At 35.0% G+C, this 24899-nt stretch overlaps 1 protein-coding gene across 2 annotated transcripts; it reads right to left on the minus strand.

The window, feature by feature from the left end:
- Window positions 1-4657: 4657 nt before the first annotated feature.
- LOC101254708 (uncharacterized) lies at window positions 4658-22914 on the minus strand. Of its 2 annotated transcripts, none has more exons than XM_010325157.4 (8): window positions 22471-22914; window positions 11933-12000; window positions 11351-11498; window positions 11190-11270; window positions 10716-10802; window positions 5443-5528; window positions 5127-5247; window positions 4658-4962 (listed from the first exon to the last, which is right to left on the minus strand). In XM_010325157.4, the coding sequence occupies exons 1-8, from the start codon at window positions 22735-22737 to the stop codon at window positions 4885-4887; spliced, it is 936 nt and encodes a 311-aa protein (XP_010323459.1). In that variant the 5' UTR covers window positions 22738-22914; the 3' UTR covers window positions 4658-4884. The 2 variants fall into 2 exon arrangements, with proteins under 2 accessions (XP_010323459.1, XP_069142897.1); XM_069286796.1 differs by having other exon boundaries at window positions 5120-5247; window positions 22471-22887.
- Window positions 22915-24899: the final 1985 nt, after the last annotated feature.

A 24899-nucleotide genomic window follows, 5' to 3' on the forward strand; every position in this document is an offset into this window, starting at 1 on the left:
GTACATGTTGCTCCGTACTAAGACCTATTTGTCTTTTTCTTTGTTTTACTTTTATGAAGTGCAGGGAGTGTACTAGCGACCTCAGCTCTAGCCAATCTCCAACAAATCAGGTTTCGGGATGAGCGATTTATTCTAACCCGCGTTGGATTCTCTCGTCATGACATGATGTACTTAGATTTCGAACATAAACAATTTATTTGACTCAGTTTGGTGTATTTGGTACTCTTAGGCTTAGTATTTGAATATTTGATGTCCATGATGTGATGACTTTCAGGTTTTTGGAAACACTATTTAATAAGATTTTAAGCTTCCGCATTATATTTTTATAGTGTAAGTTGCGGTTAAATTTGTTGGTTCTCTCAGTGGACACCCTTTATTAAATAATTTATTTTGGACACCCTTAACATAATACGTTGCTATTTGTGGACACCCTTTAAGAAATTTCTGGCTCCCCCTCTGGTGTTCTCCCACTTAGGAGATTAAGTGTGGGTGCCACTCATAACTCGATTTGGATCATGAAAGTTCTTAGACACGCTTAATAAAAATTTTCACTCTGTCATTGCTTCAGCCTACGTTTGTCTAGAGGCAAATAATTGTAAAGAGTGGCAGGCAGGCATAGCCATTGATATGGATGTTATTCTTGATGGGTATGTAGCAACAATTAATGAGAAATGGAAAGAAGATTAAAAGAGAGGAATTTGAAAGGTTGGAAACTTAGAAAGCCCTCGTATGCTTTAGTGAAAATGCATGTCCCTCATCGGCGGTGGAAAGAAAAATAGGAGAAACTAAATATAAAAACACTCCTATTAATTTTTAAAAGGATCGGAAAGAGGGGCCCCCTTGCGTCGTCATCGCTCAGCTTCGGCTTTGACTTTGGCTTTGAAAAATGATCAACCGAGGTATTATTTTTTGGAAAAAATTTACCTTAATTAATTAATTAAATTAAATGACCAAGATGTTTTTAATTAACTAGTTGATAACAAAAATGTTTTCAATTATTTAATTGAGATTAATCATAAATGTTTCAATATTTTAGTTGATTATCCGAACCGACTCGGATTCGCGCGAACCGTTTTATCTAAATCTTTCTTCTTTTTTTTTTAATTTCCCACCGTTTGGAAATGTCTCTTTTGAAAGGTTGCAACTTTCAGGATCAACCAAATTTGTTTGAAAGGTTGCAAACTTTCATCAATGGTCCTGTTATTCTGAAAGGGTTGCAACCTTTCTGAACATGTTCCTCCTGCCAATAAATACCATTTATTCTTCAGAATTTTTCCTTACAATTTTTTTTGATTTCTTATTCTTCTTATGCACAAAAAGTTTCTTCGTGTACTTTACTGTTGTCGAATGGTTCGCTGACGCTAGAGCTTTGGGTATCAATACGCTAGTGATTGCGATCATTTTATCCTGAGAGTACAAAATCCAAATCAAACCTGGAAAACTAAACGGGAATAATTTCCTTAAGGGGACACTGTGTATTCAGTGGACTTGATCTTTTTATGTTCTAAGTTATCATATTCTGGTACGTTTACAGATTTTAGTTTTGCCTAAGTTAATTTCTCTTCGTCGTTCTTACTCGTTTAATAAATTTTGATTACTTCGTATTTCTACAAAATTTGTTGGAATAAAAAATTATGTTTTTTCAAACATAGATTTACAACAATGTTTAGTATGATTCTTTGTCCTTACTTTTATATAATTCCTTTATGAAACATTTAATCGGGTCTTATAGCAGAACTTTTAATATTTATTAAAGATGTTAATATTTCAATTTGTTATATTGTTGATTTTTGTATTTTTGTCAGTTGTTTAATTTGAAAAAAATATAATTAGTTATTAACAGAATGGAGAAAATCAAGGAAATAAATATTTCAAATGGAAAAGGGTAAAAAAAATTCACTGAACTATGCAAAATAGATAATAGTGAGATTGAGGCTTATTATTTCCTATTGCTTTATATGAAAGAGTTTTTAAACACTATGAAATGTTTTGTGAAAAGTTATAATTCCTCACTACTTTTCACTATGTTTATGTGATGAATGATATGTAAGGGCTTGTAGAAGACCTCCGAGAGGTTAAGTACGCCGGTTGCAATCCGAGATTGACCCTATCTTCTAGGGTGTGATTTCGGAATGTGACAAGTCTGGTATCAAAGCATAGATTATGAAAGTAGTTCTAGGAATCAAGAATCCTTTTTTTTCTACTCCTATGTCGTGCCGTATAGTAAAAGTTATGATTACTCTTTTCTTATGTTTTTCCTTGTGTTTACTACTAATGATTTTCTCCATTCTGTTAATAACTAATTGTATTTTTTTCAAATTAAACAAATGATAAAAATACAAAAATCAACAATATAACAAATTAAAATATTAACATCTTTAATAAATATTAAAAGTTCTGCTATAAGACCCGATTAAATGTTAAAAATATTATTGTTTTGAAATTTTCTCAATTTGTAATGTTGTATGCTTGCATATGAGATTCTTTTTATGTCAAATATCGAATTTCATCCTAAAACATTCATAAAGGAATTATATAAAAGTAAGGACCAAGAATCATACTAAGCATTGTTGTAAATCTATGTTTGAAAAAACATAATTTTTTATTCCAACAAATTTTGTAGAAATACGAAGTAATCAAAATTTATTGAACAAGTAAGAAAAACGAATACAAATTAACTTAGGCAAAACTAAAAATTATAAACGTACCAAAATCTGAAAACTTAGAACAAAAAAAGATCAAACCCACTAAATGCACAGTGTCCCCTTAAGGAAATTATTCCCCTCTAGTTTCTGAGGTTTGATTTGAAATATATCCTCCCAGGATAAAATGATTGCAATCACCAGTGTATTGATACCCAAAACTCTGGTGTGAGCGAATCACTCAACATCAGTAAAATACAAGAAGAAACTTTTTGTGCAGAAGAAGAAGAAGAAGAAATCAGAAAATTTTGTAAGGAAAAATTCTGAAGAATAAATGGTATTTATAGGCAAGAGAAACATGTTCTAAAAGGTTGCAATCCTTTCAGAATCCACAAGACCATTAATGAAAGTTTGCAACCTTTCAAATGGTTCTGGTTGTTCTTGATAGTTGCAACCCTTCAACATTTTCAAACGGTGGGAAATTCAAATAAAAAGGGGAAAGATTTAAATAAAACGGATCGCGCTGATCCGAGTCGGATCGGGTTAATCAACTAAATTTTGATTAATCTCAACTAAATAATTGAAAACGTTTCTGTTATCAACTAATTAATTAAAAACGTTTTGGTCATTTAATTTAATTTAATTAATTAATTAAATAATTAAGACAAACTTTGTCCAAAAAATAATCTCTCGATGGATCATTTTTCAAAGCCAAAGCCGAAGCCGAGCGATGACGACGCGAGGGGTGTACCTCTTTCCAACCCTTTTAACAATTAATATCAGTGTTTTTATAATTAATCTCTCCTATTTTTCTTTTTATCACCGATGAGGGACATGCCTTTTCACTAAAGCATAAAAGGACTTTTTAAATTCTCAACTTTTCAAGTTCCTCTCTTTTCATCTTCTTTCTATTTACCATTAATATCTGCTACAATCCCAACAAGCATAACATCTATATCAATGGCTATGACTTCCTACCACCCTTTACAATTATTTGCCTCTAGAAATATGTAGGCTCAAGCAATATCGGAGTTAAATTTTTTTATATAAGCGTCTCTAAGAATAATGGTGTGTGACTTTCAAAATAAAATTAAAAAATATTGTTATATTTGGTGTGGGGTGAAAAAATAAAAATGGCAATTAGTTCAACTAGCATTTTTATTTAACTCATTTTTTATCAACTCATTCGTTTGCCACTCCTAACCATGACTATTTAAGACATTCATGGTGTGTTTGGTACGAAGGAAAATGTTTTCCAGAAAAAATATTTTTCTAGAAAATAAGTAAATTTTTAATTTATTTTCTCATGTATGATTGGTGCGTAGCAAATACTTTTGAGAAAATATCTTTTATTTTTACTAGAGAGTAGAAAAGAATTATTGAAACTGAAACTGAATATATTTTTTTAAAACAAATTTAATTTTTTTTGGAGAGTGGTAGAGGGTCACGGGTAGGAGTGGTATGGGGTGAAAAAATAAAAAATTTGAATCTAAAAACAAACTATAATTTTTTTCGATGTTTGTGTATGTTAAAATTAACATTGAAAATAAGGATCTAAAAAATATCCCAACTTTGATCGAATTCCCTGTTGCGATACTAAACTTTGATCAGGACCTATTCTCGTCTGAAACTATTTAATAGTGTATTTTAAAGGTATATATGTGTTCAGGTTGACACATTTACTATTAATAATTTTCCATTATTTTTATGTCCATGTGGGCAAATACATATGTTAAAAATATCTTATTAAATAGTCTAGAGAGGTAACAGGTACTCATGAAAGTTTAGTATCACAACAACAAATTCAATCAAAGTTGAGGTAATTTTCAGGCCTTCATCCCTATTTTAAAAATAAACTTCAGATTTATTTTTTCAACAAAAAAGAAATTATAATATGAAGTTGGAAGAGAATTTTGAAAAATATTTTCCTTAAATTTTGTAGAGAAGTAATTCTCTTTAAATTTGAGAAAATGAGTTGATTTGAAAAATATTTTAACTAACCAAACATAAAAAAATTGAAAAATATTTCTCTCATTCAAAACACACCCTTAATGAAGTTATAATTGTTAAAACTAGATGGCATCTTGAATTAGGTGATGTGTGATGCTGGACTTGTTTCTTTCCTCAAAACTTGTCGTCAAGTTAAAATATACACAACTCCATCAAGTTATGATAAGTTAAAACGGGATGGTGATCACATTTCAGGAAGGAAAATGTTATCTAGCTGAACGAGCGTTGAATTTCAGGCTGTCGCTATCTTCCTGGAATAGACTATATACATGGGGTCTGAGCGTCCAGTATTAGGAGATATATCCACAGCCTATACACAAGCAAGGTCAAAAGAACTTGAGTTTTCTGAAAGACAAAACTCTACTACTTCAATGGAGTACAATTTATGCTGACAACCAAATAAGTCTAGCATATTGATTGAAGAGAAATCGAATTTGTTGAAGATGACAAAATGCTCGAGAACCTACAAGTTACCTGTGGAGGTTCAAATCCACCAGCATAATGGAAATAAGACCCAACTATCATAACATGATCCGCATCTCCAGTTGATGTCCATATCGAGATAGCCTTTGTCCAAAAGCAGCGGTTCGAGAAACTGGTATACAGGCAGAGTCCAAGAAGAAACATTGTTTTCAAGCCTTATAATTTAAAATTAACACTGGAAGCTACTTATTAAAGTTTAGACATATATATAAGAAGAAAAAGGTTGCTGGAACCAAGCCAAAAGACTTTCTGGATTTGTATTAGTCTGACATAATAAAAATTTACACTTTATAGTGTCATTATTTACCTCATAATTGCAAGTCCACCATGTTTCAGTACACGCGACATTTCTTTGAAAACATCAAGAGGCTTCGTTAAATAATCTACACTAACCTGCAAAGAGAATCAAAGTTCATTTGCTTTAAAAAAAATTTGCCAGAACTAACTTGCAAGCAATGATACATTTATGAGAGTGATGCAAACTTAAGATTTGAAGTACATGACGTGATGCTGAGTCATCCTAACGGTTGTCTATAACTTATCGCAGCCGCAAGGGCGGATTTAGGAAGGTGGAAGGGGTGTCACGTGACACTTTTCTTCAGAAAACTGTACTAAATAGGTATATACAATTAAAAAACAAAATCAGATATAACGTTTTTATATTGAAAGTGACACTCCTTAAACAAACAATGCACATAGCCTAGATGGTTTTGTACTGAAGGAAGAACCATAGGGAAGGTTTCGGTTTCAAACCTCCATGAAAGCCATAAAATCTAAGGATGAATGTGATTGACAAGTATCCTAGTTCAATTGGATAGAAGAACTAATGGTCAAGTTTCACACACAGTAATATGCTTAAATATTGAAGTTATGGATGTCTTCTGTTTCAGTACATATATTGCCTTGCCTTTTGACAGAAGTTCTTGTTTTCTGTTTTTCTTTTACAGCCTCTATTATTTTGGAGATGGTTTGGTAGAGGAGAAAGGAACTAGTCCTTGTTCTATAATTGTATAACCTATTACACACAGATAAAGCAAATTGATGGATGTAATTGAGTGAGTGAATCCCTGAAAATGAGTGCAATTTGTCCCTGACGGACTACTATGGATTTGAAGCTGGATGTTTCTAGAAAGACCATTGGCCTATGTGATCCCATTTTGAATTCGAAAAATGTCATCATTGTATGAGGGAAAAGCTCATATCTGGAAAATGAACGAACCAGGTGTAGAACATGGTAAAATCGAGACAAGAAATACTTGTTACTACTGGGAAATTGGGACGGTCCGGGACCGGTGTGACCTGAGGTGTTGACAACATCTGATCATATAAAGTTTTCCCGTGACCATGATACCTACATGACTCTTTTTTGATAATGATGATTCCTAAAGAACTTTTCTTTGCGGAAGGCCATCTTATGGCTAAATTGTCAAGGCCATTCCCCGCGAAAGGCCACCTTTCTCCACAACTGTGGTGTTATTTCGATATATTCTTTTAACTCCTTTCTGAATGGTCAAGGCCTATTGACTGAAAAATGCAACCATATTTGGAACATAATGCCACAGACTTCAATGGATTGTTTTCTCAACGAGATATCCCTTTGCCAATGAATTTTCTGAAACCAATGGAATCTATGGACATGTAAGGGCTAGAACATCCTCAAGGACGAGGATGAGAAAGAGAGCGAGAAGGAGAAAGAGAACGAGAGATCAACCTGGATCTCTCCCTAAAAACAAACCAGATGAGGAAATTAACCTCGGTAACTTTAAAGACAAAGGAGAGTTAGAAAGTACCCATGGTTGTGTATTGAGGGAGAGCCTCATCTCCATTGTCCCTTACCTGAACTAACCGGGAGGAGTGTCGGAAATATTTGAAACCTCTTGCAAAACAGTCCACTGGGATCAAGCTGAGGCCTTACCCCTAAGGATTAGTGATAACACTTAGGTAGAAGTTGACGGTAGGAGACGACAAATGCCAAGAGCCTCTCGGACCTCCCTGACAGGAATAGTCATGTCACTTGGAGAGAGTACAACTGTGTCAACTACCTGGTCTAACTGTACTCTACTCAGATGTGACGATGCATATGTCGAAGTAAAGGGTAACCAATACCGGCTTTATGACATACGAATGATGCACCAGCCTTTCAAACGTTGTCACTAAGGTACTCAAATACGGAGACCGAGGTTGACAAATACTCTGACCAAGGACCGATTCACGAAGGTCCTTGTCAGGTCACCAGCATATCAAGGAGAGGACCGGTTCTTAGACGAAGTAAATGTCAAGCTACCCGGAACAACGGAACAACAGTTGTTCCTACTCAGAAAATGCTGAGTCAAGATGGTAAAGAGTTTAAGTCAAGGAACTAAGAGAAAGAGATGAAGGATGCGCACTGGTATTCCTCCTAGCTATGTTAAGGCAGACCAGTTATTCATCTCAGTAATTTCAGACACCGGTAGTTCTTATGATGAAGGCAACAATTAATCACAAGAGCATGATCTGGGATCAAATAAACCTTCCCCCCTGTGACTTTGCAGAAGCTAGGAACAAAAGGAACTAAGCACATGATACTGTGACTATGCCAATGGACTGAGACTGCCCCAACAAATGTTTCAACCAGTGTCAGACTAGACGAAGCAGAAAGAATATCATCATGAACACCCACTGAAACTAGAAGCTAGAAGGATCGTGGAAGGACTCAGGCATTCGGATACACGTCCCACGCGCCTAGGTTTTGAGGACTGACTCCACAATTATTCAACTGATGTTCAGCAGGTATGACTCGTTTGCCCTACTCCATGTATCACTAGGGTTGTTCATCCCACTCCATGTATCGCTTAGGGCTCTTTTTGCCCCTCTTTTATAAATAAAATAAATGTCATGCATTTTTCCTGGATCCTCTGACCTGTCTTAGTTGCTTAACAAGTTCCTAGACTTAAATGAGTTGGCATCCCCTAACTTGCACGATGCATTCTCCGAACTCAAATTGAGAAAGCTCCCACCCACGATGTTGAACTCAATCGCCAAATGATATAGACTACATACTCAAATCGTGAAAGCTCCCGCCAAATGATGCAGCCTCTGGGCTCATATTGTAAAAAGATCCCAAGAAACCTTATGCCTAAAAATGGAGTCAAGACGTCCTCCTCAACAGAACCTAAACAAAATAAAGGGATCTACTTTACGAAGAAATGGGTTTCCCCCTATGTTTCGTCCTTGTGTACCAGATGGTCATTTCCCAAGAATAATTTGTGGCTGATGTCGCACACTCGAATTTTAGTCAAGAACTCGACCCCAAGGAAGAAGGCCATGGAATGAAATGAGTCTTTTGCGACCTGCCAAGGGATCATCCTTCTAATCCAGGAGTACTCTTGCCAACAAGTTAATCAAAAACATAAACCCAAACAAGGATGAAAGGCGGGTGATCTTTATGGTTAAGTATTCTCTCATGCGATTCAGCTGATCCTCCCCCATATTACTCTTCTATGAATTTAGTTTTGAATAGGTTTGAGACGTTGACCCTTATGGTAAAGTATTCTCCTTTAAAAAAGAAGTCGGGCACTAACCCCCAACGCTCTCAAACAAATAGAGGTTTTTTTCCCTGTTTGCCAAGACAGACACAAATTCAAACGCATCCGGGACAACTCTGGGTAGGGCCTCACCAGATCAACAACCAAGACTTTGATAGGCAGGCTAAAAGTCCACGGGGAAATCTCCATCAGTTATAAGGAAACAAATATCACTTTATGAGCAGTGAAGAGGCTCACCTTCATTCACTGACTAGACAGGATCACATGCTCCCGCGTGATCAAATAAAACCCCTTTAAATTTTGGCTAACCATTTCTAAGAAGTTGTTAATATAGGAACGAGCAAGGACACCAAAAGATATGAGACAACCGGAAGCACATTAGAATAAAAGACTTAGTAAGATAGCGTACAATGACAGGCTGTTGATCATTGATTCTATAGTAGCCAAATTCTCGAGGAAGCCAAAAGGCGTATGTTGCACTCTTTTCCTTGGATAAGGTCTTTTTTCCTGGAGGAGTTTTTTCTGGTAAGCTTTTTAACAAGGCAACAACCACAGGATGCTTTGTCAAAAGGTATTCAGAATGGCTTTAAAATCCAATGTCTGTGATGACCCAAGCGATAAAGAGGTATGAGATGCAATGAAACAAACGCCCCATTATATGCCCTAGAAATCAATCATCCTCAGCCCCGAAGACAACACAGAAAATTCCACTTCCTGGATACATTGCATTAAGTATCTGTAATTTGGGGGCTATCTGTAGGGGGAAAAACTAACATCTGACAAACCAGGCTGTTACACGTGGTAAAATCAAGACCGAAGAAATGCTTGGTACAACCCAAGGAATTTGGGAGAGACTGTTCCCGGTGCGACCTGGGGTGTTGACATCTGATCATATAAAGTTGCCCCATGACTGGAATTCTTGCAAGACCTTTCCCCGGGGAAGGCCATCTTAAGTTGGGTACCCTTGTAATGACTCTTGGGTGGAATTAACAATTAATCTCGAGTTGTGGGACAACCTTCCCCTAATCATTCCAGGTGAAGTGCCACAGAGTAGGGACGTGCTACTAGGTAGCCTTTTCAGAGCTGAGTATGCAGTCGTTTCATATTGACGCGACGGTTCAACTTTTATGGCCAATAAAAGAGGACTCTTAGAAGAATAGAAGGCATCGAAAATCTAGGAGAGCGATACACTAGTCTTTTTACATTCTTATCTTAGTTTTTCCTTGGGTAAAGGCTCTAAATTCACCCCTCACTTGAATTCCCTTTTTCCTTGTAGCATATTAGTTATTACATTCTTTTATTAATCCATCACCTTGATCTTTCAGTCTAAAGTAAATGAACTTGATGACCTTAGTTGACTTGCCTTTAATCCTTTTCTACAAATACTATGGTTAATCAAATTGACAGGTTTTCCGGTAAAAAATCAAAAGTGAGTTGTTTCCAAGTTTCAACAGTGATATCAAAAGCTGGATTTTTCTATTTCGGAGAAAGAGAAGCTTTGCTGTTTTATTTAAATACTTCCATTTTTTCACGCAAAAGAATAATTCTTCAAGTTTCTTCTATCATTGAGAATCGAGTAAAAGGAGATCAAAACATTAGAAATTATTGTCAGCAAATAAGGACTAAATGGTAAGTCATACTTTCTAGTTTCTTGTTAACCGTGGCACAAATTACTTTCTGATCCTATGCAACTTACTTAAGACCACAACTGATTTTATAGATGTATCAGACATAGTCACAGCCTTACGAGATAAAAGAAACAATTGAACTTGTGGATTTCAACCATAAATGAAGAGACAGTCCTCAACATCAACTTAAAAGGCTATTTCAATGAAGTCCAGTCAAAGAGCTGTTTCATTAAATATCAACCAATAAACCATACATGGATCATCCAATTCATATAGAAGAAATCCCCGAAAAGCTAATGATGCAAGAACATAACTTTAAAGTACAATGAACAGCATCAATAAGCATGTGTAAGCCTGTCCACATAGGATGCAGAAAAGATGAGCATTCATTCAATGGCCAGATATGAATGAGAAAAAGATGTACATACCACATTGGTTATAACATCAAAAGTATTGTCTCCAAATGGGAGCTTAGGATTATCGTTCAAGTCTTGAACTACATACTCTGTTAGAACCTGCAGAGAGACATCAAACAAGCAAGTGTGCACTTCTTGATCATGATCAGACAAAGGAAAAAAATCTCCCACACCCAAGTGGCCACCACTTTTAATTACTGCGGACAACAATTTGAAGGGAAAGAAACTCCTCTTTCAATCCCCCAGATTCCACTTGTGGGATACGTAGTTGTCGGAAGTCTCCTCTCCCTCTCTTTTTTTTGTGCGTGTGTGTGGATATGGTGTTTCAAATGGACATGACATGTTAATTAAAGAAGATAAGAGTGAGTTCCTCCTCATCCCGTAAAAGGACGAGGTAGGATATTCTCAAATGGTCGACACGGGTTTTATTAAAATAGAAAATAGTGCATAAGAGGTTAAGACTTGAAGGCACTTTTTAGATCTTACTGCATTTCGTTTAAGCTCTTCTTCATTCATACCCATTCCAACTATCCTTTCTTGCTTGAATCCAGCAGGGTAATGACTGACCTAGATATGGAAAAAGAACAGTTTATGATCATGTAAACATGTTAAGAAAAGGAGATATTTCCATGCAGAAGAAACCTTACCCAACTGCTGCACATATCAAGTACTGCTACTCCTGGAGTGTTACTGGAAGGCAAGACCTCTGAGTAATACTTGGTAAGTGCAGCAATAGCTTGATCATCAATATGTGTCACGAAACGCGGCATTTCATAGAATAATGTATCTGATGATCTGAAAATCAACTCAATCCAAAGATGAAATCCAATCAATTCTCAGCCTCAGTTCTATGGCTTTGAAGAACAAAGATAATCTGGAATTATAACATAATTCTGTTTCCTAAAAGTTGATTTTATCAATCCTGACCAATATTTGACAATAGGGCATGACTATCAAAGAACATCATAATTAGTGAAAGCACAAAACAGTTGGTAAGAGATAAATTGAAACCAGAAAAATGATCAGCATCATGCATCATTAGGAATTAGACAAATTTTTTTGAAATTATTTTAGTATTGCAAATGTTTTTTCCAGATGAAAAGTAATAAAATGAATGGTGCCAAGCAACCAATTTCAGACTTCTGTGTTCACCGTGCGTGTTCTTCCCTCAATAAAATATGAACAGTAAAGACACAGACAAAAAGAAGCAAAAGTTCAATAGATTATACTCATCAAACCGCTGGAAATCTTCATCCTTGAAAGGAAATTGTTCTGGCCATTCAACATTCTTCAAAACCTTCAAGAAAAGAAAATAAAAGCAATGCATAAACACTCAAATCGTGTAAGACTTGTCATGGATCAGAATTAATCTTTTGGTGTTAAGATGTATGTTCGACAAAGGTGTATCAGTTGATCGGTTTTGAAACCACGAGATCGAGTTGGACTGTGAAATTGAACTTAGATTGCTGATTCCTATTCTACTAATTTAATACTGGCCTTAGTTTCTTACTTTTTTTCTTCTATTTTTTTTCCAGATAACCATGGTGTTCGGGCCAGCTTGTCTACACCTTGACTAATTCCACTGGATACCTGCTACCTCCAACCATAAAGAGGTACCATGTAACTCTAACAACCAGGCTTGTACAGAAGGGAAGAGATCATTAGTGGTTGTGTAAGCAATCTTTCTCAGACCTCTTGGAATAGGCCTTTATTAACCAACATTATAAAGCTCCTCCTCAATATGCTTGATCCCTTTCCAAGCCTTCTTTTTCTTTGTCAATAATCTCTTGGGATTTGAATCTCAGACCGTATGGTTCTTAATCCACTTAATTGACTACTAGATAATACTTTTGGGTGCTTCAATTTCTTACTTATTAGGTGGCATATTGGTTGATAACACACCTGAACTATCACTTTATTCACGAATTTCACATCCCAATTATCTGTTGTATTCTTTTCCTATCTAACCTATCACCATAACCATCACCATCTATATTAATAGTTGGGGTGTGAAACTCGCAAAAACGTGATAGTTCAGGTAGGTATGTCTTTGACCAGTATCTCTAAATCTTCTAAAATGTACGTGGAGAACAATTTAATATGCCCTTTCAAGAATGATATATCTGGTAAAACTACTTTATGATGTGGTGTTTGGGCAAGTTTCCCTGCAACTCGACTATTTTATTGAATACCTACAATCACTAGCACTAGGTACTGAACAACTCTGTCCACCAAAGCTTAGGTAGATGAAATAAAACCACCTAATATGTATTGTCTCTATTGGGATCAGAAACTGTATCTTTAAGTTTGCACTCACATCACTGGCCACTATCTATTAAAATTATTAACACCTCTCTCTCCACAATCTCATCAAAAAGCAGAAAAAGTTCATGCTATTCTACATTATGATGTACATCAGCCAGTGATAATAAAATACTCCCTCCGTTTCAAAAAGATTGGCCTAGCTCGACTTGGAACGGAGTTTAAGATAAGAAAGAAACTTTTTAATCTTGTGGTTATAAACTAAAGTTATGTCAAATGTACCAAAATGTCATTTAGTCTTGCGGTCTTAAACATGTCACGTGGAAAGTTAAAAGTTAAAGTGTTACCAAAAATAGAAAAGGATAATTCTTTTTGAAACAAACTAAAATGGAAACAGAGAAATAATTTTTTAAAAGAAGGGAGTACATGTTTTTCTTGGATAAGTATCTGCCGAACATCTCTACTCTTCTTCTGCATAACCGTGACATATCTATTGCATACGACACTTCATTGAAAGAAAAATATAATGTTGGAATTCTACCCTCCTGAATTCTTCAAAGAACACGTACTAACAACTAGTTTGTGGCTGCTTGAAAAACTTTAACAGTAATTAATTTGAACAGCACTTTGTATTATTTGTAATTTTCAAGTAATACAAAGATTACAACGCTTAAGCTCTCAAGGAATTATAAACTCTAATTCCTTCTACTCAAAGACAAAAAACTACTCCCTAGTTTTCTATCTTCTCAATGCTTTTCTACTACCTAGATTGTAAACAAGACTCTTGAATACAATCTTTACAACTTTATCACTCAACTCGCAGCACTCAAAAGATTTTAACAAAACTCTCTCAACCCTCTTGGTCGTGTTTTCAAGTTCTCTCTTTGTAAGTGCGCAAGTTTTTCTGATCAAAATAGCTCTCTATTTATAGACCAAAAATTCAGCCAATCCTTGTACAAATCGACTTGTATTTGTCTTCTACAAATCCTTGTTGACTTCTACTAACTCTTTTACTCAAAACCTTATTGTACTCAAATTTGTTTTTAGTAGTTTTCCTTAACCAAGTAGACTACTCCAAACAAAACGTACATATAAGTTACCATCTATAACTAAACACTACTGGTACGCCGCCTCTTTGCCGCCACTAACACACCTGCTGCATAGTTTCACTGGAACATGTTGCGTTACCTGTTCAATACTATTTTACCATTTTCAAAATCTCAAGATTAACAAATTCCCCCTTTTTGACTATGGCAAATAATCAGCTTGCATTTGAATAGGTACACAATACATCAATCAACATATAGAACACTTTCATATCATCTGCACATCTGCAATCTGCAGGCTGCTTCCCCCTTTTGCCATTAGCCAAAAATTGAAAACCAAAGTACATATGCATACTAAAATAGAGAATCAGACAAAGCCATTAGTGACATCAAGAGTTAGACATCAAACCAAAATACATACAAAATAAGTAATGTCTACTTCAGTCTTTAACTAGTCAAAAACAAAAAATTATAAGATAATGCATATATGAGGATTGATTAAACAGAGGGTGCCATAGAGGTGGAAGAGTTTGAAGATCCCTGTGTTAGCAACCCCATGATACTTTGTAGATGCCCAGAATTCACTTCTCTTTCTTGATGTAACGCAGCCTGAGTTTGAGTGAGTTCTTCCTTAATCCTGCAATTCTCAGCAATCAATTCCTCACGTTCCAATTTATGAGCAATCTGAACCTGTTCCATTTCTACTGAATGAGCCCTTTTTAATGCTTCCATCTCCTTTTCTACAGCAGTAAGAGAAGCCCTCAACCGTTGAGTTTTCACATCAACCCTTTTAGGCGTACCAGGCATGTTCATGTAGTCCACCTTCCCCATGACATCAGAAATGGTTTGAATCTGCCACTTCTTTACAGGCACACCAAAATGTTCAAATACTTGTCCCAACCAAAATCCATAAGCCAAACCCCTTTTCTTTTTATCAAGCTTGGACAAACTATGTATATGACTCATTATTAGGATCGGCAAGTTTATTTGAGTCCTAGACAATAGTAAGTCCATAAGAGTAAGATCCAAGTAACATGCTTCAGTCCTTTTTGCTTTCTTGGCAGAAGAATTTTGTGAACTACATTAAACAACATCTGATGTAAAGGTAACATACATCCCTTGTCAACACTAGAGTATTCAAATAGAGTAGGATCATTTGAGAATCGCCTACATATGTCAAGTTGAGAGGTGTCACCCTCTAAAGGAGGCCAATCCTTCTTGACATAGTGACCCCATCCCCTGTTAGGTATCCTAAGTATTGTAGACAGAGTCTCAGCAGTAAGTGTAAAAGAAATACCACACACAGTACTAGTAATTGACGACGCAGTTCCTGTTGCATTGATATAAAATTCTCTGGTTTCTACTCTACCCAGTTTACACCTAAAGGATCCTTGAAGCATCAGTTCTGTCCATCCTTGTTCTTGTAAGATGAGTACTAACTCATCCATCTCACCACCCCCAAAACCAGAAATTACTCTCCCCCTAATCACACTCCTCTTCTTAAAGGCTAATACTCTTGCATGGTAATCACTATCATCCAAATCATGAAATTTTGATGAAATTTTTTTCCGTTTCTGAATATTCACTGTATTTGCTACAAAGTTTAACGATGAAGGAGACTTACGCTTTCTTGTGCGAATTTTCTTAGTCGACTGAGCCAAAATCTCTGCTTCTCGAGTACGTTGTACAGATCTAGTTACTCGCATTGGTACCTTTGCCGGTAGAACAGAGTGAGATTCTTCTGGAGTTTCAGGAAGAATCGTAGCAAGAGGTTTGCAAGAAGATGAACTTCGTTTGGAACAAGTTCTGATTTGGGAAAGCATTTCAAGTAAAGTGATATTTTCATCATCGGAACTATTTTCCCAGTCCTGTGACGAAAACATATGTTCCCCCTCACTTCGTGCACTCATATTTTCTTTCTCCAACCCTTGACTTCTCTCTTCCCCCTGAACTAATGCATCTTCCATAAGAGACCATCGAGTTACGCCGGTCAAATCAATGTAGAGAACAGCTGGTAGGGCGTGTAGGCTTTCTTGAGTATCAAAGGGAATTATGGCTAGTGAGAGATTGGAGGACATGGCCATTCTTTCTCAACAAACACAGTGTGGATTCTGGGATTTCAAGGGTTTGAGAGAGAATGAGAACAATCGAAGAAGAAAGAGAGAAGGGAACTGAGTTTTAAGAGGAATTATAGGGAAGTGTAAGGGTTTTATCTAAGAATGGGAACAGGTATCACTTGAAAGGTTTTTGTAGGTTTTGAATTGGCGGTTGTGATTTGTGATGATGATTTTTTTAATTTTTTTTTCATTTAATTAAATAAAGGAACGGAATCCAATGCATTGGTCTTATAATTTTTAGTCTATCTTAGTTAAGGAGAGTAGACATACCTTTAAGCATGCAATTTTGATTTTGAGAGTCCGATTCCTTCAGCTTCTAATTTCTTAGTTTATTTTCATCATTCCTAGCTCCAGCCTGTTCCTTTCAAAGTGTTCCCTTGCTAATGTCTTTGTAAAAATGTCCGCGATTTGTTCTTCCGTGGTACAAAAGTTCATAGAGATCAAACCTTTCTCCACATTGTCTCTAAGAAAGTGATGACGAATGTCAATGTGTTTAGTTCTCTTATGTTGTACCGGATTTTTTGCAATGTTGATTGCACTAGTATTATCGCAGAAAATTGGAACTTGTTCAATTTTGAGACCGAAATCACTGAGTTGTTGCTTGATCCATCGAAGTTGAGCGCAACATGACGCAGCTGCTACGTACTCAGCCTCAGCAGTGGATAGTGCAACTGAGTTTTGTTTCTTTGATCCCCATGAGATGAGACACGATCCTAGAAAGTGAGCCATTCCTATAGTGCTTTTTCTATCACCCAAGTATCCTGCATAATCAACATCCACATACCCAACTAAATCAAAGTTGCTTCCTTTTGGGTACCAGAGTCCTAAATCAGAGGTTCTTTTTAGATATCTGAGAATTCTCTTGACTGCTTGAATATGTGATTCTTTAGGATTAGTTTGAAAGCGAGCACATAATCCCACACTAAACACAATATCAGGTCGACTAGCAGTAAGATACACAAGTGAACCAATCATGCCTCTATACAGTTTTTGTTCAACAGTAGAGCTTGTTCCTTCAAGGTCTAACTTGGGGGCTGGGGCTATTGGAGTATCAATTGATTTGGCATCGTCCATTTTAAACCTTTTAAGCAATTCTTTAACATATTTTTGTTGATGAATCCATGTACCTCCAGGTGTTTGTTTTATTTGAAGCCCAAGGAAGTAGTTTAATTCACCCATCATACTCATTTCAAACTCATTGCTCATAAGATTTGCAAATTCTTTTGTGAGGCTCTTATTTGTTGCTCCAAATATAATATCGTCAACATAGATTTGCACGATCAAGAGACCTTTTTCTTTATTCTTGAAGAAGAGTATATTGTCAATTTTTCCTCTTGAATATCCATGACTCAAAAGAAATTTTGACAATCTATCGTACCATGCCCTTGGAGCTTGTTTTAACCCGTAGAGAGCTTTGTCAAGCTTATAGACATGATCAGGAAAGTCATTATTCTCGAAGCCAGGGGGTTGTTTAACAAAAACCTCTTTTTGTAATAGCCCATTTAAAAAAGCACTTTTGACATCCATCTGATACAATGTGAACTCCATGTGAGATGCGAAAGCTATAAGCAATCTGATTGCTTCTATTTTTGCCACGGGTGCAAAAGTTTCATCATAATCTATCCCTTCTTCTTGATTATATCCTTGAACAACCAGCCTAGCTTTGTTTCTGATTATGGTACCATGTTCATCTAACTTGTTCCTAAACACCCATTTAGTTCCAATTATAGTTCCGTTTGAGGGCTTAGGTACCAGATGCCATACATTACTCCTTTCAAATTGATGTAATTCTTCTTCCATGGCTATAATCCAATCTGCATCTTGAAGGGCTTCACTTATTTTCTTTGGTTCTACCATGGATAGAAATGCATTATGAGCATAATGATTTTTCATTCCTGATCGGGTGGTAATTCCAGAAGAAAAATCAGTGAGCAGGTTTTCCAATGGGTGTGATCCTTGGTATTTGTATTCTTTTAGGGTAGGAGTTGATCTTTCCTTCTCTTGCTCTTCATTAACATCAGGTTGATTTTCATCAGTATCAACTCCTTCATCAGAATTCCCTTGAGTTTCAGTTTCTTCTCTGTTTGTTGTGTCAGAGGAACCGGTTTCTTGGACCTGTTCCTGTTCAGAGACAGTATGTTCTTCAGCTGATGTGTTACTGACCAACACATCTTCATTAGACATAGTGTTGCTTTCATCGAAAATAACATGGACACTCTCTTCTACACACATGGTTCTTTTGTTGAGTACCCTATAAGCTTTACTATGTGTAGAATATCCAAGAAAGATTCCGTTGTCACTCCTAGCATCAAATTTTCCAAGCAGATTTTTTCCATTGTTATGAATAAAGCATTTGCATCCAAATACTCTAAGATGAGAGATGTTGGGCTTTCTGCCTTTTAATAATTCATATGGAGTTTTTTCTAACAAGGGTCTGGTCATGCAACGATTTATGGTGTAGCAAGCAGTATTTATTGCTTCTGCCCAGAATTGGTTTGCGATTTTACTCGCGATCATCATAGTTCTAGCCATCTCTTGAAGAGTTCTGTTCTTTCTCTCTACCACACCATTTTGCTGAGGGGTTCTGGGGGCAGAGAAGTTATGATCAACTCCATGATAGTCACAATATTGGGCAAATTTTGAATTTTCAAATTCAGTTCCATGATTTGATCTGATTGCCTTTAATTGTTTCCCATATTTTCTTTGAATTTTTCTCATTAGTGAACAAAAAGCCTCAAAGGCATCATCTTTTGCTGCAAGGAATAGTGTCCAAGTGTACCTAGTGTAATCATCCACTAATACAAACACATATCTTTTCCCCCCTCTACTTTGAACCCTCATTGATCCACATAGATCCATGTGAATTAGTTCTAAGGAACAAGTTGAGTTTACCATCTGTTTGGACTTAAATGATGATTTTATCTGTTTCCCCAGAGTACACGCTTCACAAACCTTATCCTCCTTGAATTTATTTTTAGGCAGTCCTATAACTAAATCCTTGATGATAAGTTTGTTTAATTGAACTTGGCTAGCATGACCCAACCGTTTATGCCATAGCAAGGGATCTCTTTCCAACACACTTAAACACACTAGATTTTTGTCAGAGATAGTTGCGGTATCTACAGTGTAGACATGTTTATCCCTTTTTCCTGTTAGCACTAATTTTTGTGTGTTTAGATTGATTACTTCAACACCAGTGGATCGAAAGATTACCTTGTTTCCTTTGTCACACAATTGAGATATGCTGAGTAAATTGTGTCTAAGTCCTTCCACATAGTATACTTTATCAATTGAATGTTCATCAGATCTTTCAATCTTTCCACAGCCTTTGATTTGACCCTTTTTTCCACCACCAAAAGCAACCATACCTCCTTTTCCTTCTTCTAGTGAGAGAAACAATGTCTTATTCCCTGTCATGTGTCTTGAGCAAGCACTGTCCATGTACCACTGCTGCTTGCTTTCTCTCACTTCTTCCTGAAAAATTAGAGGTTGGATTTAGGAACCCAGATTAGCTTGGGTTCTTTGTTTTGATCAAAAGGGTGAATCAGATTTCTACGAGCCCATTTGGGCAGATTATTTTTTCTGGGTATGTACCTGTTCCTCTGAACAGTTCTATAGGTTCTTGTTGAGTTGTTTTCTTCAGTTGCAATTTTGTATTTGGGACAATATTGTTTAGAATGACAAGAGTTACCACAAACGATACAAAACGTAGGATTTCCATTTATGGGTTGTTCATATCCTATTCCGGTTTTGATGTTCCTATTGTTGTTCCCTAGATGCGTTACTATCATAGAGGATTTTGTCCATTTGTTTGCTCTTTCCAGATCACTTCTTACTCTAGTCAATTCAAGATTTATCCTCTTACAGTTTTCCTTTTCTAGCCTTAAAGTTTTTTTTGAGTTTGTCAACCTCAAGCTTTTGGTCAGGCAGTTCACCCTTTTTTTCTTTGCCAAGAACTTTTAATTTTGAATTCTTAGTTCTTAGTTCCAGATTTTGGGTTTCAAGTTGCTTGATTTTTTCTTGAAGGTCGAGTTTGTTTTTATTGAGATCAATGTGCTCAAACTTTACGCTAGATAAGGAAGCAAGTAGTTGGCTTTTGGTGTTCACAAGTTCTTGAATTTTGTCTATGGATGCAAGCAATAGGAGTGAGAGCCTTTTCTTGGAGAACTTTACTAGCTTATCTTTTAGGTTAAGGAAGTTTACCTCAGTTTCTTCAGAGTCTGATTCAGGTTAAACGTCTGATTCTTCTATTGCCATCAAGGCAAGGTCTTCAACATCTTCATACATGTCCGAAGAACCTGTTCCCCAGGCTGCATACATTGCTTGTTCCTTTTCTTTGTTTTTCTTTTTGTTGAGGAGTTCCTTCCTTTCTTTTTCAGCTTTTTCCTTTTTCCATTCTAATTCCCACATTGGGCAGTCCTTTATCTGATGATGTGTCTTACCACACTTAAAACAACCTCCGTTTTGTGATCGTTCAGGATTTTTTTCTTTCAAGGGTGGTGATTTCTTGGTAGAGTTTAATCCCCTTTTAAAGAGTTTCTTGAAGTTCCTACTTATCAGAGCCAAATCATCGTCATCTATGTCTGATTCGTCACTTTCAGTTGCTTTAAGACCAAGAACTTTTTCTTTATTCCCTTCACCTCTTTTGTCAACATTCATCTCATAGGTCTTGAGATTTCCAACTAATTCATCTAAAGACATATTAGTTAGGTCCTTAGCTTCTCTAATGGCAGTGACTTTGATTTCCCAAGATCTAGGCAAAATCCTAAGTACTTTGTCAACCCGTTCCTCAGTGGTATATACTTTGCCTAATGAGATTAGTTCGTTTACCACAGTGATGAATCTGGTGATCATATCTTGAAGATATTCTCCGAATTTCATCTTAAAGGCTTCATATTTTGAACACAAACTAGCAATCCTGAATTTTCAGACTTGAGTTGTACCTTCATGAGCGTTTTGTAAGGTATCCCATATTTGTTTAGCAGAGGTACAACTTGAGATACGGTTAAATTCATCAGGTCCTAATCCACACACAAGAATACACTTAGCTTTTGCATTTTTTCCTAGCATCTTATAATCTGCTTCATTATATGTATCTGCGGGTTTAGGTATTTTATTTCCTTCACTATCAGTAATGGTAGGAATTAGTGGTCCCTTAATAATTCTTACCCATAATTCGTAGTCTTCAGCTTGAATGAAGTCTTCCATCCTTGCCTTCCACCATGAGTAGTATTGTCCATTGAATAGTGGAGGTATGTTGATGTGTTGACCCTTACCATGTCCGAGTGGAGGTGCAGAACTCATGTTGATCTTATCTTGAGTTGTTAGACTCTCTAAAGATAACCTTGCTCTGATACCACTTGTTGGAATTCTATCCTCCTGAATTCTTCAAAGGAACACGTACTAACAACTAGTTTGTGACTGCTTGAAAAACTTTAACAGTAATTAATTTGAACAGCACTTTGTATTATTTGTAATTTTCAAGTAATACAAAGATTACAACGCTTAAGCTCTCAAGAAATTATAAACTCTAACTCCTTCTACTCAAAGACAAAAAACTACTCCCTAGTTTTCTATCTTCTCAATGCTTTTCAACTACCTAGATTGTAAACAAGACTCTTGAATACAATCTTTACAACTTTATCACTCAACTCGCAGTACTCAAAAGATTTTAAGAAAACTCTCTCAACCCTCTTGATCGTGTTTTGAAGTTCTCTCTTTGTAAGTGCGCAAGTTTTTCTGATCAAAATAGCTCTCTATTTATAGACCAGAAATTCAGCCAATCCTTATACAAATCAACTTGTATTTGTCTTCTACAAATCCTTGTTGACTTCTACTAACTCTTTTACTTAAAACCTTATTGTACTCAAATTTGTTTTTAGTAGTTTTCCTTAACCAAGTAGACTACTCTAAACAAAACGTACATATAAGTTACCATCTATAACTAAACACTACTCGTACGCCGCCTCTTCGCCGCCACTTACACACCTGCTGCATTGTTTCACTGGAACATGTTGCGTTACCTGTTCAATACTATTTTGCCATTTTCAAAATCTCAAGATTAACGTATAAGTTATCCAAGAATTGATGCCAAAGACAACAAACATCTTCGAGTTATTTCATCTGTTGCTATATACACTTGACTTATATATTCAGCTTATCAACACATCCCAAAAAAAAACAAAAAACGCTGAATTAAGTTATTGTGATTCACTCATTTTCTATTTAGATACTTTAGGCGTAATCACCACCTAATTAATATTGCAATGAAAATTTGATTATGGAATGCTTCCACTAGTAACTTCCATTGTCATTTTTAGCAAATTCTGATGCATAATTTACCTGTTCAATTGCACCCTTCTGTCTTGCAGAAGCCACAAAGGATTTAGCACCGATATTGTCAGCCATACTCATGAACTGAGACCACAACGATATCCCAATCCCCAAGACAAGTCTACGATGAATATTTCTGCACCGAATTGCTCTCCTCTTACCAACACTTATTGAATTTTGAGCCTTTGAACAACATTGAACTGGGGCTGAAAATGGATAAATGCCCGCCAATTTTGGCAGCAGACTCTGTAACTTCACACCAAAACCTTTAGCCATTTTTGGGTTATGATGTTTTTATCTAGAACAAATTTTTTTTGAATGTTGATTGGATTGATTTTCTTTTTTTTTTTTTAAGTGATGGGCATTTCGTGAACGTGTCCACACACTCACCCAAAAGACTCCCACTCAATGGCCCAAATATGTACCACCACAATCTTATGATTATTATATTGCATTTTTAATAGGGTAAATCAAATGAATATATAATATTAAGAAAATATTTAGATAATAATTTTTTTTAAAATTAGATATAATATTTTTTATTAAAAAATTGTAATGCTTCACTTGTTTTTCTATTATTATTTTCTCTTCCTCCTCTTATTTTTTTAATCTTCTTTTAAAATTTTCATTTATATAATTATTCTTGAATTAGTATTTGTCCTATTTCATTATTTTTACCCAAAATCATAATGAGAAGAGAGAAGAGAAATAGAAAAATAAAAATTTGTTATGTTTTCAAACATAATTTTCAAATTTCTAAACTATAATAGCAAAATGTCACTATTGATAGTCATTATAAAGTTTCAAATTTTAAATTCATTTTATGAATCTTACGATCTCGTGACTAGTTTGGATAGGTTGATTTACAAATAATTGAAAAAGCAGTTTGAAGTTTATATCTCAATTTTAAGATAGTTTGGTTAAGTTTGTAATTGATTTTAGGAGAAATATAAGATTGAAACTCGAAAAAAAGGTAAAGTTTAAGGAACTGTATCTCAATTGTATTAAAGTTGAATTAGATATCTTTTATAATTGTATTAAAATCATGAAAAGTACATTTTTTAATATATATTGCAAACATCACTCATGTTCTTAGTGATACAAACAAAAATTATTTATAAGACACATATAACACATGTTTTATGCATAAATCATACAAGTTTAATTTAGTTTATAGATTATTATCTTGTCTTTCATTGGTTACGTTTTTCATTTATTTACAATTTTCTCTTTAAATCCTATTTTAATGTGGTGTATACACTTTTAATGCAAATTTAATTCCTTTTGTTGTTTATTATTTGTTACTATTATATTACTTGTTTTATTCGTTATTGATATAAATTTAATTCACTATATAGATCGTTGTCTAGTCTTTCATTAGTTATATTTTCTATTCATGCTTAATGCTCTCTTCTAATTTATTTTTGATATTTGTATAATACAAGTTAATTCATTTTGGAGTTTATTGATTGATTTGTTACGATTGAATTACTTATTATTTTATTAGTTTTAATTCAAATTTAATTTATTCCACAGTTTATTATGTTCTTCATTTGTTATGATTAGTTTACTTGTTTGCTATTTCATTTGCGATTAGTTTGGATCAGTTGGTCTTACAATAATTGAAAATATCTTTTGGTGTTTATATCTCAATTTTAAGAATGTTTGATTAAGTTTAGAATTGATTTTAGGAGAAATACTAGATTGAAGCTTTAAATGATGAAGTTTGTGAAACTATATCGGATTTGTATTAATGTTGTCTGAGATATGTTTTATAATTATATTAAAATTTTATTAAAATCATGCATCCTACATTTATAATACATGTTGCAAATTTCACTCCCCTTTTAATGATATCAACTAAAATAATTTAGGTAAGCCACTCATAATAAATACACAATACATTTTTAATACACATTACAAACATCACTTACGTTTTTAGTGATAAAACCCAAAATAATTTATGAGACACATATAATACATGTTTTATTCATGAATAACATAATTTTAATTCAGTTTATAGATTGGTGTCTTTTCTTTCGTTAGTTACGTTTTTTTATTCATTCTTAACTAGTGAATTTAACCGCGCTTCGCGCGGTGAGAATTTTTTATATAGTTATCACTTATTAAAATTCAAACTTTAATCTAATCGATTGTTAATATTTACTTTCCACTAAATTGTATCATTTGAAAGTGTGAGATACTTTGAAGAAAGATTGATCCATTATATTACCTTATGTCATCAAATGGAATAAAAATATATTTACTCTACTTGAGCATGTGAAAGTAAACAATAATATTTGATTTTTTTCACAGCATCTCTTTAATGGATTTTGCTATATAATTTTTATCTTCCTTTTCTTCTATATTTTTAAATTGTTTTTCTCTCTTTTTTTGTTGACTTTTTTTATCCATCGCCCTTTTACCATTTTGTTCAT

This window comes from Solanum lycopersicum, chromosome 7 (assembly GCF_036512215.1).
Source record: "Solanum lycopersicum chromosome 7, SLM_r2.1".
Classification (NCBI taxonomy): Eukaryota; Viridiplantae; Streptophyta; class Magnoliopsida; order Solanales; family Solanaceae; genus Solanum; species Solanum lycopersicum.